This window comes from Dama dama, chromosome 7 (genome assembly GCF_033118175.1).
Source record: "Dama dama isolate Ldn47 chromosome 7, ASM3311817v1, whole genome shotgun sequence".
Classification (NCBI taxonomy): domain Eukaryota; kingdom Metazoa; phylum Chordata; class Mammalia; order Artiodactyla; family Cervidae; genus Dama; species Dama dama.
Genome location: NC_083687.1, coordinates 46,692,347 through 46,710,956, shown reverse-complemented (window position 1 = coordinate 46,710,956; position 18,610 = coordinate 46,692,347). Strand labels below are relative to the sequence as shown.

Genomic DNA, 18,610 nt, shown 5'->3' with positions numbered 1-18,610 from the left:
ATTTTATAAACTTGAAAACAGATTCAAAAGTCTCAGGTTAGTGGAGTGAGGCTTAAATCCAGGTCTGCCTGCAAGGGCATCATGCAAGAGCATGCTGCCTGCTTCCACTAGAAGTCAATTAATAGGTGCAATTACACGTCACTTTTTCTCCTTAGTTTCCATAAAACCTTAGCAAGCCTTGGTTCAATAGGAGGATGGAGTCTTTTAACCCTAACCTCCACCCTAGGCCAACATGTTTTCTTATGGAACGGCTGAATGGAAAAGGATTGGTTTAGAGACGACTGGCAGACAGAGAGAGGAGACACCAGAGGACTGGCTAATTGGTAACCTAGGTCAGGGGTCCCCAACCTTCAGGATCTAATGCCTGATGATCTGAGGTGGAGCTGATTTAATGATAATAGAAATAAAGTGCACAATAAATGTAATGTGCTTGAATCATCCTGACAGCATCCCCATCCCCCACCCCTGGTCCGTGGAAAAATTGTTTCCCATGAAACCGGTGCCTGGTGCCAAAACGGCTGGGGACCAATGACTTAGGTGATCAGCTTCTGATCAGTTCAGAAGTGCAACCTCCAGACTTGCTTGGGTATTACTACACGAGGTGAATATTCTACCTCTGCCCCAGAGGATTCTTCCCCTGAGATTTCTGAATGGAAGGGGATTTTCTGTCAGCATCAGCACATCCATGTAAAAAGATTCACCCAAAAGAGCAAAATCTGGGGGCCTAACATCAACCTTTCAATTTCAAGTGTTAGTTGCAATCCTGGGTGGGGATGGACTACCATTTCTATTACTGTTTCAAACACATTCATCTGAGTTGGACCACACATAATGCATGGTTTTTTCAACAGTACTCACCCTTGCCCACATTTTCCCAGGTGCCTCTCTGTCTCTTAAGCCAAAGAATGCTGGAGCTCTGGGTCTTGAAAAGGACGATCCCAGTGTTTTAGTTGGCTGATCGGGTTCTTCGTTTTCATAGCTCTACTTAAAGAACACACGGTGTTCTCATGCCAGTGTATGACATTAGGGAGCTCACAGCTTCCTGGGCCTGAAAAGAGAAGTTAGAAAGAGTGGGTAAACTCTGGCAGAGGCCAAGGTGCTTCTCATCATTCAAGGGTGGCATCACAGGAGCTGGAAATCTTGTTAATAGAAGCCATAGTTTCGCTAATGGAGTAGTCAGTCTCATTAATGAAATACATCATTCATTCATGTAGTCAAGGGTAATATTTATGGAGTTTTTATTATGCATTTGCTGAAACCTTAAAGATGCATAAAATACGGTCCTGTTCTCAAAGAGCTCACAGTCTAGGAAGGCAAACGAAACAATCTGGTCCTATAAAATGTTCCAGCAATTCTGGCAGGATACAACGTGGGTCTGGTGAGCGCACCAAGGAGGGAAAAGGTAAACTTTGGCTGGAGTCTTATGCAATGGGTAGATGTTAGCCAGGCGTTTCTTACTGGGGTAAAATGAAATGAGGGACCCTTCATTGTCTGTAATCTGCAACTTTATCTGTCATTGATCGCCTTTGTTTTTCTCCCCTAACCTCACTGCCTCACTTGCTGCTGCTCAGCCACTCAGTCGTGTCCGACCCTTCACGACCCCATGGACTGTGGCCTGCCAGGCTCCTCTGTCCACGGGATTCTCCAGGCAAGAATACCGGACAGGGCTGCCATTTCCTTCAGGGGATCTTCCCGACCCAGGGTTTGAACCTGCGTCTTCTGCTTGGCAGGCAGATTCTTCACCACTGAGCCACCTGTGACGCCCTCATTCCCCTTTAAACTAATCCAGCGTGCTGTTCCTTTGATGATCTTGAAGCCACTAAATGTGCCTGGCTCCACTTTTTGGCATCAGCTTGTGAAGGTCCCTGGAGCCATATGCTTTTCTTGTTTCTCCAAAATGAGGAAAACTGGTACTCTGGCGATGGACCTTTTAAACAGCTCAGATACAAAGCCCAGGATTTGATTTTTTGCAAAAAAAAAAAAAAATTTGCCTGGGCTTTTGATTGGTTAGTACTGGCCAGTTTTTTACTTCCCGTTCATCATCTCTTAGCCATAAGGTTCAGTTTTGGGATGAGGTATGTGTGTATCTTTATGGGCCGTAGTTGAAATATATATTTTTAGAAAAACTCTTGATACTTAAACCATGTGGGGCATTTGGAAGTCTTTTTGAGAATCAGGAATCTGAATCTTTGTAAAAGGAAAGTGTTTTTCACATCAAGAATGAAAAATCAAAACTATGTTTTAAACTGTGGAGCAGAAAAATAAGGATTGTGTCTAAGACATTGTAGAAGCTTGGTGAACTGTGTAACGAACCTATCAGCTGCCTTGAGGCAGAGAAGTCTTTCTAGAAGTGCCTTCCAACTGGAGGGTGATAGGGACCTGGCCGCCTCTCCCTTCTCTTAGGATGGGAACGTCATCCTGTAGTTTGTTTGATAAACATGATATTTGTAATCTCGGTTAAGAGCAAGAAGACTTCCCTCTGGGGCACTCGCAGTGGCCAGGCAGGAGGACCCAGGCCCATAACTCACGGGCTCTGCCTGCACTCATCCTTGCCGCTCGAGGATCTCAGTCTGGACAGTGGAGAGAACCAGCCATGAGAGGGTCCACTTCTCACCGAGGTCTTCGGCCCTGGAGGCATTTCAACTGCCCGAGGTGTCTGAGCTTAAAGGCAGCCACTCAGAGCTGATCGGTCTGTGGGGATCCCATAAACTGTAGCACCATGGATAGAATGTATATAGAGAGATTCCATTAATTCTTTATTGTGAAATATGACATGTGCAGAAAGCTGTATAAAATAATATAGAGCTTAATAAATTATCATAAATGTAACCGCACCCGGGTCAAGATATAGAACACTGCCAGGACCCCAGAAGCCATCCAGTGCCTTTCCTAACACAACTTTCTTTTCCTTTAAAGGCAGGACATATCACACAGTATGTATTTATGTTGGTTTTTTCCACTCGGCATTAACAGATGTGAAATTCATTGATTCTAGTAACTTGGAGTTCTGAGTTGACTGCTAAAAATGTCAGTAGATGTACATTAAGAGAAGATCTGTGGCCTTGGAAGAGTCACAGTAATAAAAATCCCAATAAACAGAATTGACCCATACAGCATTTAAAAATGACATCGAGATTAGAAAACTGACATGGGGGTTGAATCAATACGCCAGCTGGTGCTGACCTCTCATCCTTTCATAGGGGTATGTGCGTCCCGAGGGCACGCCCTGCCCCTTGCGGCTGGGTGCAAGTCGCTGGATTACCCAGCTGGGGCCAGTCAGGACCACCTTAGAGCAGGAAGGTCAGCTGAGGAGCCTGTCAGCTTTCAGCTCGTTGGCGGTCACATCTGGCAGCGTTTGTCCCTCCAGCAGGCAGTAATGACCACGTACTCTTGTCACCAGAGAGCAAGGGGCACATGCAAGGCTCTTCCGCAGAAATAGCACAGCCGGCTCACTGCCCACTGGCTTCTCTACCGACCTGGCCTCTGAGCTTCCTCCCCACTTCACCCTCCTCTTGCAGACCTCCTCAGTCTCCTTGCCCCTTTGTCCTGCTAACGCAGCCTCCTGGGCAAAGCCTAGATCTGCATCAACGCAGTTGTTTACTTTCTCTACGTCAATCTCCCAGCTGTTGAAGCATGGCTGGAAAAACCTCACACCCTGCAGATGGTGCCTCTATAAACTTTGGTCACCGGTGCCATCTGGACCCTGGTTACTGTCAGGCAGCCCTTCTCTCTTCCCCTGCTCAGCTTGCCGCCCTGTCTACCATTTTCCTGATGCAATGATACCAGACCTAGTGTAATGATGTGCTGGGTGCCTACTCAAGACAGAGCTGACGACTGTTCGTTATGCACAAGTCTCTTTCAAACTGTCTCTACCTTCCTCAAGTCTCTGGTTCCACTTCCTGTCCGTCTACTGAGCCCCAACCCCAGCCTCCACAGGCAGTCTCTCCGCCTGCTTCATGAAGAAAGCTGGGCCATCTGAAGCTACTCCCTTGACTTCCCTCCTCCATATTTGTATATCATTTTGCATGCACAATCATCCCTTTCTCCCCTCTACCTCCTTCTGACAATACAGGAAGTGTCTCCCCTCCCGCTAAGGCTAATCCCTCTCCCCAGCCTTGGGGCCACCCTCTCTAGCCTCCCCGAGGACATCTATCTGTGCACCGACTCTCTCCTGACTTCTTCCCAGCAGCGGTCAAACAGGCTCATGACTCTCCCTTAAGGATCTGGTAGAGGGGACCTTCACCCGGAGAAGGCAGGAAGCAGCGCTGTGGGTTGAATTGTGTTCCCTCTGCCCTGACTCCGCAGTTCATATGTTCAAGTCCTAGCTCCTAGTATCTCAGAACGTGACCTTATTGGGAAACAGGACTCTCATTAGATAAGACGCTTTCATAAGAATAATCAGAATGAGGTCATATTCCCCTTGGATCTCAGTGTCCCCATTTGGGGACATAATGGGTGGTTGGACAGTCCTTTTTGTGGGGTGCAGTTCCAAAATCTGTGGGGACAGAGGTGGTGGGAGGGGTGAGGGAGTTTAGAAGAGAAGACTCTCCTGAGCTCTCCATTTCTCCTCTGACCAAAGTAGGTGCAGTTTTAACTGTTTTGTATTTGGGAACATTGGGTGATATTTGGCTTGAAACGTGTTTCATTGTTTAAAAATTAAAATTAAAAAATTCAAAGCTACTGGCTTAGGTGTTATTTCAGATCCTTTCCAACTGCAATAGCCTACGATTACAAGGTTTTACAAGTTAACACATATGGGTTTGATGAACATATAATGCAGAGTTTTCTCAAAAAAACCTGATTTAATATATTTTATTTCTTTTCAGTAAAGGAAATTTGTTAGACTTATGAAAGCAATTTAACTTTCAAGCCTTTTAAAGATGTTCACATAGAACAGTCCCAACCTAGAAAAGCAATTTTTTTTGGACCATATGTTGGGAGTTGGGATTTAGAAATATGCCCACTGTCCACATGAGGCTATTAGACCCATGAGCAAGCACTTGTACATGAATAGGACCTTCAGATGATGAGCTCTTGAGAAGAACAACTGTGTCTGTTCCATCTTTATTTCCCCAGGGCCCAGCTTAGTATCTAGTATACTACATGCTACGTGCATGCATGCTCAGTCATGCCCGACTCTTTGAGACCCTGTGGACTGTAGCCTACCAGGCTGCTCTATCCATGGAATTTTCCAGGCAAGAATACTGGAAAGGGTTGCCATTTCTTAATCCAGGGGATCTTCCTGACCCAGGGATTGAACCCGTGTCTCTTGCATCTCTCGCATTGGCAGTCGGGTTCTTTACCTCCGCATCACCTGGGAAGCCCCATCTGGTACCCAGGATTTGCTTAATAAATGTTTGTTGAATGAGAATATATGATAACGTAGACTCTTTCCCTAGAGCTTGGTCAGAATTCTTGGTGATAGGAAAGAACTTTCTAAAGGAAAGGGTGGGTGAACTAGAAGCCAGAGAAGGGGCAGTGTTCCCGGCCTAAGCTGGGTGAACATGCAGGACTCCTGCATGCAGGATGGCTATTTCTGTTCTGCAGTTGAGGAAGGCAGCCTTCATAGTTCCCTAGGACAGTCTAAGTTCCTGGTGTCCTGGCAACTTATTTCCCCCGCACTGAGGCCAGTGGACCATGGAGTCTATATCTTCCCCATTTCTTCTTGGGTGTGTCTCTAGTCGGGTATCTGATGCTTATATTTAAGATCCTTGATGGGAAGGGGCCTGGGTAGCTACTAAGATAAGCCAGGTTCTCCAGCTCTCCTCCTCTTCCATTTGGCCATCCATGACTGCCAATGCGGTAGGAAGACCAGCGGCCTGAAATCAGGACACCTGGCCTCCGGCCCCAGGTGTGTGACTGTGGGCAGCTCAGTCATTTCTAGGCCCCAGTTTCCTTATGTGTGAGGTTGAAGGGCTCAGACAAAACTGTGTCCTCAATTCTATGTCTTGTTAGACATAGGACTGGATACATGTCACTTGGATATAACTGGTGAGATACCAGAAAAGGTGTTATTAACCAAAGACAGTATCTTTCTTTCTCTTTCTGTTTCTCTCTGTCTGTCTCTGACCCTGTTACATTGTGCAGTGTTTCCACTCTGCTTGTGCCTTTGATGTAAGACCTTGAAGGGGATGGTGAAAATGCAGTGCTATTTAATTAAAAGGCACAGAAGCCAAACATTTATCAGTTGTTGTTATTGCTTAGTTGCGAAGTCATGTCCAACTCTTTTGCAACCCCAAGGACTGTAGCCCGCCAGGCTCCTCTGTCCATGGAATTCTCCAGGCAAGAATATTGGAGTGGGTTGCCATTTCCTCCTCCAGGGGATCTTCCTGACCCAGGGATTGAACTGGCGTCTCCTGTGTTGGCAGGCGGATTCTTTACCATCTGAGCCACTCGGGAAGCCCCAAGCAGTTATCAGTAGTGACATCACAAGTTGAGTGCATTTATCTGGTCTCCCTTTCATCATCTGGGCAGTGTCCTGAGGACACGAGGCTTGACCTGAGTCAGATGTATGGGCAAAGGTGTCAGAAAGATTCTCCTCAGGGGGCCAGGTCATGCTCCCTAGAGGAGGACCCCAAGAAGGGGAGGAGTAGAGCCCAAGGGCTGAAACCAGCTGGGTCCCCCTTATGGCTTGAGGACAGCTCTGGGCCCTGACTGATCAGCCAGCTGAGCATGCTGGCTCTTCACTGTCCGGCCACTGACAGTATCTGAAACAGAGGCCTCTTGAAATTACACACTTCCTGACTTGTCTTCCTTAGTAATTTCATGTCCCTAGGCTGCGGAGCCTTGTCAGCTGATGATAGAGTCCTTCTATCATGTTCGGATTTGCACAGTTTATTTTGGGAACTAAGACGGAAAGACAGAATTAATTATACCCTCCATGAAACAGTCCATCAGCCACCTGCTTGTGGAGCAAAAAGTCAGATGTTTTGCTGCTCTTTGCCAGAAAGATCAGTCTTCTCTTGAGTCCCATTTGGGATTCTAACTAGGTTATCTATGAAAACTTCTTCTTAAATACGGTGTGTATATATATATATATATATATACCATATATATATATATGGTATACACACACAAATATATATATATATATATTTCCATTTGTGTAAAAACAATAAATAAGTACCACTGATCTCTCTCTGCCTATGCCAAAGAAGAATTTGTTGAGAATTTAATACCCTAATGCATTGGACATACCTGAATTCGACAAAACAGTCAAATTGGTGATTTGACTCAATTTAGCCAGTTTAAATATTGTTAGTATATAGATTTGCAGATGACTTTGGTTCTTTCAGAGTCATCCCTGGAGGGGACTGACTATTACGTGAATTGGAAATGCTCAGGTATGTTTCAAAGGCCTATGAAACAAGCCTTTCCTTTGTTTGCACTCGGTAAGACTCAGTGAAGAGAGTGAGATGAGACGAGCTGTTAGTTCATCTGTGTGCACATCTAAATGTGTACCCTGGAGGCATAGCAACGAAATAATTCATGTTTAAAAATTTTCTGCAAACAGCAAGATACTCCAAACTACAGCCAAAACCCCAACCAAGAAAAAAGGGAACAACAATGCTCATGAAATAAATGAGGATGGAAGTCAGAGTTCTAAGTCTTTTAAGCCTTTTTGCACTTAGGTAATGTCTTGCTGAGCGCATGGCCCTGGTTCTTTTCCTGGCCTCTGCCAGCAAACTTTTAGGAACCTCCTGGCAGAAGAGAAGACACAGTTTGCTGTACCTTCCACTCCTGTAGAGTTCTTAGTTGCTGACTATTTATAGGGACTTTCAACTGCCTCCTTCTCCCATCTGGTATTAATTTTTATTTCTTCTTCTTTTCTAGGTTCTGACTCATCTCTGCCCAGACCGACAGGTTTCCTGGAGGCCTTGCTTCCCCAGACGTGGGGCTCCACCCAGGTAACTCAACTGGCTGCTGTCCACGAGGAAAGGAAGGGCTGGGTCCCCAGTCTCAGAGAACCAGGCCATGATTGCTCAGTTATCTAAGTCAGAAGTAGAAAGCTTTCCTTAGCACTTCCTTGATTCCCACTCCCCACATCTAATCAGTAATGGGATCCTCCTCTCTCCCGAGGCCCTCTGGCTTCCTCTCTTCCAACTCTCCTTCTCGGCTGCCACTGTCTTAGCTCATTGCATCTCTCCTGGACTGTTGAACAGTCTTCACATTTCAACCTCAAAACAATGCGGAAGACTTTGAAAAGTTTTAACTGGAAAGTAACTTGATCACATTCTGTTGTCATGGAAAATCACACTGAATCTAATGGATGAACTGGAAAGGTAGCTGGAATGGTGACACAGAAATCCATCACAGAGCTCTGCTGGGGTCTAGATGAGAAATTAGGAGGGCCCGGATTAAGCCCAAGGAGAGGCAAGGAGGCAGGTATTTAGCATGTAAAATGGATAGAGCATGGTAACGGATTGGAATTGGAAGGTTAAGAAGAGGGAGTGTTTGTCATGAATGTCTCCCACAGTATTGCTAGAAGCTTAGGAGACTGGGTGGATGACAGTGTTATATGAGAAAGAAGTAATTAAGTCTGTGAGAAAATGATGAATTTAAGGTGATGTGTTAAGTTCCAGTTTCATGTGGGGAATGTCATGTGGAGAAAGAATCCATGAGCAGTCACACACAAGTCTGGGATTCAGAGAGAGGTTGATGTTGAAGACAGGCTTTGAGTCTGAGCTTAGAACTGGTAAAGTCACAGAATGTGTAACACTAATGGACAGAGATTATAAAGTAAGAAAGGAAGACGGTGGGCCCCTGGGGAACACCACTGAAGGGAAGGGGCTGGAGAGGTGGGAGGAAATTCAGAAAGCGAGAGAGCAAAGAATTTTACATTAGATTATTGGCATTCTCGGTGGTGGTGGTTTAGTCACTAAGTCGTGTCTGACTCTTGTGACCCCGTGGACTGTAGCCCACCAGGCTCCTCTGTCCATGGGATTTCCCAGGCAAGAATACTGGAGTGGGTTGTTATTTCCTTCTCCAGGGGATCTTCTTGACCCAGGGATTGAATCAGGGTCTCCTGCATTGCAGGCGGTCTCCTGCATTACAGGTGGATTCTTCACCAACTCTAAAGCCCCATGGATGTTCTTAAGAAAACAGAGTCACAGGGACAGAAGACAAATGACATCTGGGTTGAACAGTGAGTGAGAGCTGAGACATTTCAGACTGTGAATCTAGATTTCCCTTTCTAGAAACTTTCCATAAAAACAAGAGGAGAAATGGGACACAGAACCTGACAACATGCAACATCACTGTTTTGGGAGCATGTTGCAGTGGCCTGTGCATAAGAGAATAGAAAGGCACCTGCGATGCTGGATTTTATTTGTCACCTTGACTGGGCCACGGAGCGTCCGGATATTCAGTCAAACACTATTCTAGGTGTTCCTGCAAGAATATTTTTGGATGAGATTAACATTTAAGTAATTTATTTTGATAAAGGGAATATTTCAGGTTGAAACAAAGAGGCAGGGCACTAGCTCAAAGCCATATGAAGCATAAATTTCTCTAGCTAAGGTCAATACAAAAAAAAAAAATCTAAAAACCAATATCACTATGATTTTGGCTCATAACTCCACTCTTGATTCTTTTACAGAGTTTAAAAGACAATAACTGAAAAAGTAATTATAAATCTACACTAATGGATATATAATATCAGTTCAGTTCAGTTGTGTCCGACTCTTTGTGACCCCATGGACTGCAGCACGCCAGGCTTCCCTGTCCATCACCAACTCCTGGAGCTTGCTCAAACTCACATCCGTTGAGCCAGTGATGCCATCCAACCATCTCATCCTCTGTCGTCCCCTTCTCCTTCTGCCTTCAATCTTTCCCAGCATCAGGGTCTTTTCCAATGAATCAGTTCTTCAGTGGCCAAAGTATTGGAGTTTCAGTGTCAGCATGATTTGTAACACAAATAACATACATTGGGGAATGTATTTAAAGTAATTTAAAAGATTTAAATAAGTAGACAGATTGCTCTCCCTAATGTGGGTGGGCCCTATCCAATCAGATGAAGGTCTGAGTAGAGCAAAAAGACTGACTCTCCCTGAGGATGAGAGAATCCCTCCTGCCTGAATGTCTTTGAACTGGGATCTTGGTGTTTTCCTGCTTTTTGACTGGAGACACTGGCTCTTCCTGGGCCTCTCAGCTTTTGGAAAAGCTTCAGACTCCAGTCCCGGACTTTCTTATTCTCAGGCCATCAGACTTGGACTGGAGCTCGATCACTGGCTCTCCTGGGGCTCCAGCTTGCCTACCCACCCTGCAGATTCTTAGGACCTGCCCATCTCTATAATTACATGAGCCACTTCCTTATAATAAAACATATATATATATATATATATATATATATATATATATATATATATATATACGTCTTCATGTTATTGTGTCTGTTTCTATGGAGAACCCTGACTAACACAACATAAAATGGAAAATAAAAGGGGGAAGAAAAGAAAACAAGGAAGGAAGGGAGAGTGAAGGTCAGGTGTGGAATGGATGAGGTCCGTGAGAGCCTACGTGCTTCAAAACTGCAGGGAGAGGGTGGGTGACTGCTTAGCCGCCTGTAATCTCTGATGGCATTGATCACTGACTCCTGTTATGTAATCAGAATTCGTCTTCAGACATTGCTGTCTTGGAGGCTCTTGTCTCATAGAAGTGAGACTTCCTCGCTAGGCTTGTTTTCTTGTTCCTTAGGAGCTGTTGCTAGCATAAGGTCATACTTAGAAAATTGAACCCTCAATAAGATTACTCAGAGTCTTGGCTGCTTTCTCCCTGGCCATTTGGTCTTTAGGTTGAAAAAAAGAAACAGCTCACTTTCCTAAAGTGACATCACACGTCACTTTGAAATAAATATGCTCTATAGGCCAGCCTGAAATCTACGGTCTTTTTTTCTTTTTTAAAACTCATGAAAGAGAAACTTTTGTTTTTAAAAATGTTAAAAAATTTTTTTCTATTCTAGAAATCTTCTCTGATAACTGAGTTATTAGGAAACAATCTGCTGAACAGAAACAGTAGCAGAGGTGAGGATCTGTGCCCTCTATACCTGAGTCATTTTTGCCACAGTGATAGGATAACCTCAGAAACCACGAGGGTGATTTAAATGAGAGATGTATTGGGCATTCAGAACTCGTTTCATGCCTGCTCTACTTTTGTAAATTCTTTTGTTATACGATTCAAGTGACTAAGATAAATCATGTCATTTGTGGCTGTAGCCGATGCCATTTGGAATATCTGCTCCGTTGCTCTGCTCACTCAGAGTGGCAGGTTCCAGATTTCAGTTTGGACAACAATATGCTTTACTGTTCACAGCTGCCTGGACCTGGTGGCTGACCCAAGTTCAGAGTCCTTCATGCACCCGCTGAGTCACTCATGCAGCCCCTCTCCAAGGGTGAGCTTGGGAGCACGGCTGCCTGTCTGCTTTGGGGTCATGAGCTAGATCCTCATCCTTACGATCACCACCTCCTTTCCTTTCTCACTGCCCCATCCCCCATGGGGCTGAGTTGAACTGTATTTTATTACTTGCAGCTAAACGAGTCTTTATTTAGTTGTAATTTAAAACATAAAAATATTCCCTACTTGAGTTGAAATAAGAATTTCAACGGTTACAGCTGGGAACGGTGCAACAGGGGGGCCCAGTTCTCCAGTTGAATAACCACCCATACTCTCTAACCCCTTTCTCATCCCAAGAAAGCCTCAGGGACGAGCCACGGCCAGCACGGCCGCACCCTTGGAGGAGGTGTGGTCAGTGCAGTGTGTGTGACAGGATTACGCACGCACATCCCTCTTGACCCAGAAAGAGCGTTTGCAGGAATCTGTGTTACAGATATACTTGTATAGGTGCAGGGAAAAATGGTATGCAGATAAAATTGTTGTTCAGTCGCTAAACTGTATCTGACTCTTTGCGATCCCATGCATTCTTGCCTTGAGAACTCCATGAACAGAATGAAAAGGCAAAAAGATATAATTGCACAGGTTCAAAAAAGACATCGTAAGAAGTCACTTGGCAAGGCACTGCTGGTAAGAGCAAAATATCGGAAATAATTTACATTTCTATTAATATAGAATTGGTTAAATAAATTATACATATGCACCCAACTGGAGTTACTACGGTGCTGTAAAAAGGAATGAATAAGGTCCTTCTGTACGGAAAGACGGCTAGTGAAGAGAGCACAGTGCCGGACAGTGGGTTTTGTAGGCCATCACGGCGGGGTGAGGACAGTTATTCACATTTGCTTATATACGCATTGAAAAAAATTCCGGCAAGTGAAACAGATAAATTAATACCAGTAGTTTACTTGTGTCTATGAATGTGTATGTGGCAGGGAGTTGTGGGTGGGGAGCCTAGATCGGAGTAGGAAGGAGACTGTGCCTGTGCACCTCTTATGAGATTTTAAACAATGTTGTACTGGGTTTCCCTGGTGGCTCAGATGGTAAGGAATCCGCCTCCAATGTGGGAGACCTGGATTTGATCCCTGGGTTGGGAAGAGCCCCTGGAGAAAGGCATGGAAACCCACTCCAGTATTCTTGCCTGGAAAATCCTCATGGACAGAGGAGCCTGGCGGGCTACAGTCCTTGGGGTCACAAAGAGTCAGACACAATTGAGTGACATGCAACTATATATATATATATATACATATATATATATATATATATAGTGTGTTGTCAACTATTTTAAAAAAAGAGAGTGAGAAAGGGAAGAAAGGAAGGGAGGGAAGGAGGAAATCGACAGCCTGTCTTCCAAACGATCCATGGGATTGGCGGCACCACCGTGAATAGGGTTTGTCTTTCTGAAAAAGGTGGGTGCACAGAACAATGAGAGACAATAGCTATGCTAGATCGGGGCCACAGGAGCGGACTGGCTCTTTCTTAAAGCTGCAGCTCACTGAATAGAAGCCCGAGCCACCAGCAGCCAAGTTTGATCAGAGAAGGGCAACCACTGCACTCACGAGATGCCGAACCCTGCAGGCAGTGTGGGCGAACAGCCGGGTGTGTTACATCACAGAGGCTGATTTCAGAGCATGGTGAACCCAGTGGGGTTTTTAGGGCAGACACACAATTGCTTGCAAACAAGTAGCAGGTACAGTGAGCAGCGTTTTGTGTTTCTCTGCAGGGTTTCTCTCTGGTGTCTCGAGGGAGCTGGGAGAAATCCAGGTCTGAAATTGAAACCTGCCTCAGCTAAGATGCTCCCTTAAACTAGACTTGAACCTAGGGGCTCTTCTGGCTTTATTTGCCGAATTCTAACGGGAACCAAATCCTCCAGATATTATTGTTATTCTGTTGTGCTAATATTTTTTTTGCTGGAAACACATCATACCAAGGTGGCTTGGACCCCTTCCCTTTGCCAGACTGTTTGAAAGCTCAAGTGAGCAGACATCCAACTTCCGGGCTGATCCAGGTTTTTCATGATCAAGCCAAGGCAGGCAAAGATTCCAGGAAAAGTCTCCCAGGGAGGCCAAAGATTTCTGAAACTATCTGTGGACAAACAGATGCAATATTACTGGGCTAATTCCCATAACTCAGCTAAAGTGATGGAAGCACTTTGTGGATGACTGGCAGGTACGCTGATCGTGGCCTGGGTCCTGGCATCTAAGGCCTGAGTTGGGGGAACCTGCCAGCCCTTCAGACGCTCTCTCGCTGCAGAGAAGCAGGTAAAGTCAATGGGCATTCAGTGGGGACTAGATCTTTGGACACAGTATTGCCAGGCAGGGGCTTCCTGGGTGACTCAATAGTAAAGAATCTGCCTGCCAATGCAGGAGACACAGGTTCGATCCCTGGGTGGGGTCTGGAGGAGGAGCTGGCAACCCACTCCAGTATTCTTGCCTGGGAAATCCCATGGACAGAGGAGCCCGGTGGGCTACACAGAGTTGCAAAAGAATCGGACGTGGGTTAACAACTAAACAACAACAACAGACATCTGGCCGAGCCTCCAGGGATGTGAGAGGGACCCCAGAGGCTTTTAATCTCTCTCAACACTTTTCTTCTCTTTTCCTCTTCCCTCTTCACCCCTCCCCAACAGCGCACCAGAAATCATGGCCTAAGGTAGCAAGATGGGCACCCAGCATCTCTTCCCTTTCAATCCCTCCTTACTCATCAGTAAGCAGAAGGTAGAGACGCTGCTGGTACCCTGAGCACGCGTCAAGACATGAAATAAAAGCAGGTGACTTAGTTTTGTGCAGTCTTTCCACTGCTATGGTAAGAATGGAATATGCAAATTGTGTAATTTTGTTGATTAGCATACGTGTTAAATGCTCTTCTATTTGCATTTAAAACAGGCACTGCACAATATTGAAATGAAAGGGGTAGAATTTATGCTAACAATTTAAAATTTAAATTTTCCTCTACTCAGAGTGGCATTCAATAGCGGCATTTTAAAAATAAAAACATGACAAGTGAAGAGAGACTGTGGAAGAAAGGAGAAGCTTTTATTTTAGTACCTCTAATGACACCTCTTCCCCTGCTTTTTAAAAAAAAGGTCCCCACATTTTCATTTTGCCCTAGGCCCCGCCTGTACACTTTTCTTCCTACAGAGACAGCGGACGGCCTTCTGGCTGTAGGAATCCATCTGTCTGTGGCAAAGGCAGTGCCCAGGGTCTGAAGTCCCCCGGGAGCGGCGCTGAACCAGGGACGATGGAGGAGGAGACAGAATCACTGCAGCTCCTGTGTTCCCCCCCAGCCCTGGCCTGGAGCAGCCCCCCATGGGTTTGATCCCCGTCACCCTCTCTCCGGCTTCACTCCTGGCAGTGTACCCTTCCTTGCACTTCACCTTCAAGGCCCCGCTTCCTCACTCCTTCTAGTTTTCCTGGGGAGATTTCTGCAATGATCACTTTCATTCAACTGGAAACATCACGTCCATATCTCTGAAAATCCGGGCCCCAGCCAGCTGAAGCTTCTGAAGGTCTGTGGATGAACTCATCTGTCCTTCTCAATTCTGTGATCTGTCTCTGACAAGGCCAGCGTTTTCGGCAATTAGGACGTGGGGTAGGAAGCCCAACACTATTGTTGATCAGTCATGTTTTGTCTACCTCTTTGCGATCCCAATACTGCGGATCTTCCCAAAGCACTCTTCCGGAAACACTGAGTCTTAAGGTTTACACTGAGACTTTTTAAGCAGCTATCTTCCCGTGTAGGTCAGAGGGAACCTGGAGAGGCCTTTGGAGAGCGGGCTCCATCGGGAGTCGCTTGTTGTAAGCAGTGCTGTTGTCGACAGGTCTGGGCCAAGACCCCAGGCAGAGAAGACCCAATGACCTGGATCTCAGGGAAATGTGCTCTGTTTACCCAATGAGACTTGATGTCACAGTGTCCCAGCTCTGCTTGCTTCGCTGAGGGCAAGGAGGAAAAAAACTTACAAACAGCAGGCTTTATCTTTTAAAATTAGTCATAGTTGAGGCTTCCCCGGTGGCGCAGAGGTAAAGAACCCACTTGCCGTTCCAGGAGACTCAGGTTCCATCCCTGGTCTGGGAAGCAGCTAGTTCTCCCAGTTGTGAAAGGATACTAGTGCCCGCCTTACAGATACCAATGTGCTAGTCCTCAGGGCAGCTAGACCCGAGGACCGCAATCGCTGAGCTCGCATTCTGGAGCCGGGAGCCAAGAGTGCGGACACGCTCGTGCTCCAGAGCCTGTGTTCCGCAGCAGGAGGAGCCGTGGCAGTGAGCAGCCCGCACGCCACGACGAGGGCAGCCCCGCTCGCCACAACCAGAGAAAAGCCCGCCAGCGGCGGGGACCCAGCACAGCCAAAAATTACACATAAATAAATATTTTAAAAAAAGTAGTCATAACCTATTCTGTAAAAATCAGGCTAGTGCCAAAGCAAAAATTTTGTCATCTTTTTCCATTCATCCAGGTATGTGGTTACCTATCCTGAGCAATCTTGGGAAGTCTTTCACCTTCTCTGCCTGGAGAAGGCTTCAAAACACAGCAGGAAACATGGGTTCGATCCCTGGATAGGGGAAGAACCTCTGGAGGAGGAGGGCATGGCAACCCACTGCAGTATTCTTACTTGGAAAATCCCATGGACAGAGGAGACTTGGTGGGCTACAGTCCATGGGTCACAAAAAGTAGGACACAACTGTGTGAATGACTGACTGAGCAGGGAGCTGAGCACTCTACACGCAGAATGGCCGTCTCTCTTCACGATGGCACATTGGTATCTGTAAGGCGGGCACTAGTATCCTTGTTTCACAACTGGGGAAACTGAGGCCAAGGAAGTTTAGGTAAGATCTTGCCTAAGATCGCACAGCTCCCCGAGCTGCAGAACAGAGCCCGTGTTGTTCGCCATGGGTAAACGAAGTTGGTGAGTAGGTATTTCCCTAGGTTGTCAGGAAGAGAGCTCGTTAGAAGGCAGACTTGTCTGTGCAATGGCCTCTTAATTAAATAGAAGAGCCAAATTCCTTACATTAAAAAAGAAGCCATTTTCATCTCCCAGCTCTCCATGGAGCCAGCTTTCATTTTAACCGGTGTTTCCCAAGCCTGTTGAGCTCTGGTGTGGGAAGGTCTCGTTGCACAGGTATTTGGTTCTATTGCAGATTTAACAGCAGTACAGAAAGCAAGCACAGCTGCAGAACCAGGCTCCGCACAGCTCGTGATTACAGCCTGCTGGGGGCCTCCACCAAAACTGCACTGTGTGTTTATGACATTTAAGAAATTCTTGAGGGTGGTACTGATATACCAATTACAGGCACTGGTATTTCTGGCCCCGTGGGGCAGACAAGGAAAGGGGATTTTATTTTGTTATGAGAAACACTTTCTTGCTTATACTTAACTTTTATTGTTCACAAAGGATTTCAGAGCATGACCACGGAGTATGAGCACCACACTCGAGTCATCTGGACGTACTGGGCTTTCACAACCTGATGGGTGGTGTTTCACACTGTATTTCTTTTCAGTTCATCTTGGATTCATTAAAAAAAAAAATCACAGACTTTCACCAGACTTCCTGCCCCCCATCCACCTCCAGCCTTGCTCACTGTGGATGTCAGAGCACACGGGGGGCTTTCCAAGGCTTTGGTCAAGGCTGAGGACTTGCCTGGACCCCACTGGTCCTTCTCCTGGGGTGTCTGGCTTCCTCGCCCACTCAGGAGCCAAAGGCCCCATAGTTCAGGCAGTCTGGACCTGGAGTTGTCATTTATAGCCGTCCAAACTTCGAGGATGGCCAAGTTATGAATACATGAGAAATGGACTCAGAGAGGAGGGAAAGTTTTGGGAATCATTACAAAGAGAAAGGGGAAGGGTTGTGGAGTGGTAAAAGTGATAAACTGATGGTTAGAGGGACTTGGGTATGAGGAAAGGTGATCACATTATTTATTATCTAAAGTGGGACTCCTTAGGGGGTGAGGCCTTTCTTGGTGGCTCAGATAGTAATGCATCTGCCTGCAATGCAGGAGACCTGGGTTTGATCCCTGGGTTGGATAGATCCCCTGGAGAAAGTAATCTACCCACTTCAGTATTCTTGCCTGGAGAATTCCATGGACAGAGGAGAATGGTGGGCTAAATGCCCTGGGGTTGCAAAGATATTACTGCTGAAAACTATACTGGGACAATAGGCATAGTGTGGTTACCATAGTTCCAGGACATTAACTAGCTGTCTAAACTTCAGCAGAAGGTAGACACCACTAGCATTTTGTGCCAAGAAGTTGGGGGTGCTAAATGCCCCTCTATGAGCCAGAGACATTTGCGTAATGAAGAGTCATCCTATCCCAAAAGTCAGAAGCACCCGCACCGAGAAACACTGCATAGAAGAATGGGCTTTCAGTTATTACCTGTAAAGAATTATTGAGATCCTATTAAGAGGGTTCGAGGTCTTCCCAGGTGCTCTAGTGGTAAAGAACCCAGCTGCCAATGCAGGAGACGTAAGAGACACGGGTATTATCCCTGGGTCGGGAAGATCCCCTGGAGGAGCAAATGGCAACCCACTCCAGTATTCTTGCCTGGGAAGTTCCATGGACAGAGGCGCCTGGCAGGCTACAGCCCATGGGGCCACGAAGAGTTGGACATGACTGAATGACTGGGCACACACAAGAGGGCTCAGACCACGCTGCACCACTTCCCATGGTGCCAGGGCATCAGGCAGAACTTCTGCATGGAGCCACTGAGGTCTGATAGACCCTGAAAAAAGGGAGGAGCGGAGGTGACACCAGAAGTCACCGAGGAACCCATCCCCACCCCTGTCTAAAGTACACAAAGTATTTTGTGGGGCGGTTTCCTTTTTCTCTCAATGTTTACAGAATTGTTGAATGATGGTGTTCATTTACTTATGAGATGATTGACATCGTCCCTCAAAACAGAAGAACAATTTGGGCTAACTCTAGAATGCAGGTATGCAGCCCACAGGGCGGTCCTGGGTCTCTGCTTTGCCTTCTATGGTAAACTTGGACTTCTCCTGGGTTGGTTTCGGTCATCTCAGCTAGGCCTGTGTGGCGAAAACACTTTTCACCAGTCCTCCCATGGAATGGTTGACTCAGCTCTGCAGTCTCAGTGGCCTCAGGGGGAGCTGGCCAGGGCTCCCCCTCTGTAAGATGCCTCCTGAAAGGGAAGAGGTCACTGACGGCCCACAGAGGAGGCTGTGGCCGTAAATATCTCAGAATTTGGTTTCCTTAACATCTTCAATAATGGA

At 46.3% G+C, this 18,610-nt stretch overlaps 1 protein-coding gene across 1 annotated transcript in view; it reads right to left on the bottom strand.

Annotated features, from left to right (window-relative positions):
* The window catches only part of NEDD9 (neural precursor cell expressed, developmentally down-regulated 9), a 187,641-nt gene that overhangs the window by 119,742 nt on the left and 49,289 nt on the right, over positions 1–18,610 (bottom strand). The window contains exon 2 of the mRNA XM_061147635.1: positions 859–1,048. Coding sequence (XP_061003618.1) covers positions 859–870 — 12 coding nt within the window. The 5' untranslated portion in view covers positions 871–1,048. The remainder of the gene's footprint in view (positions 1–858; positions 1,049–18,610) is intronic.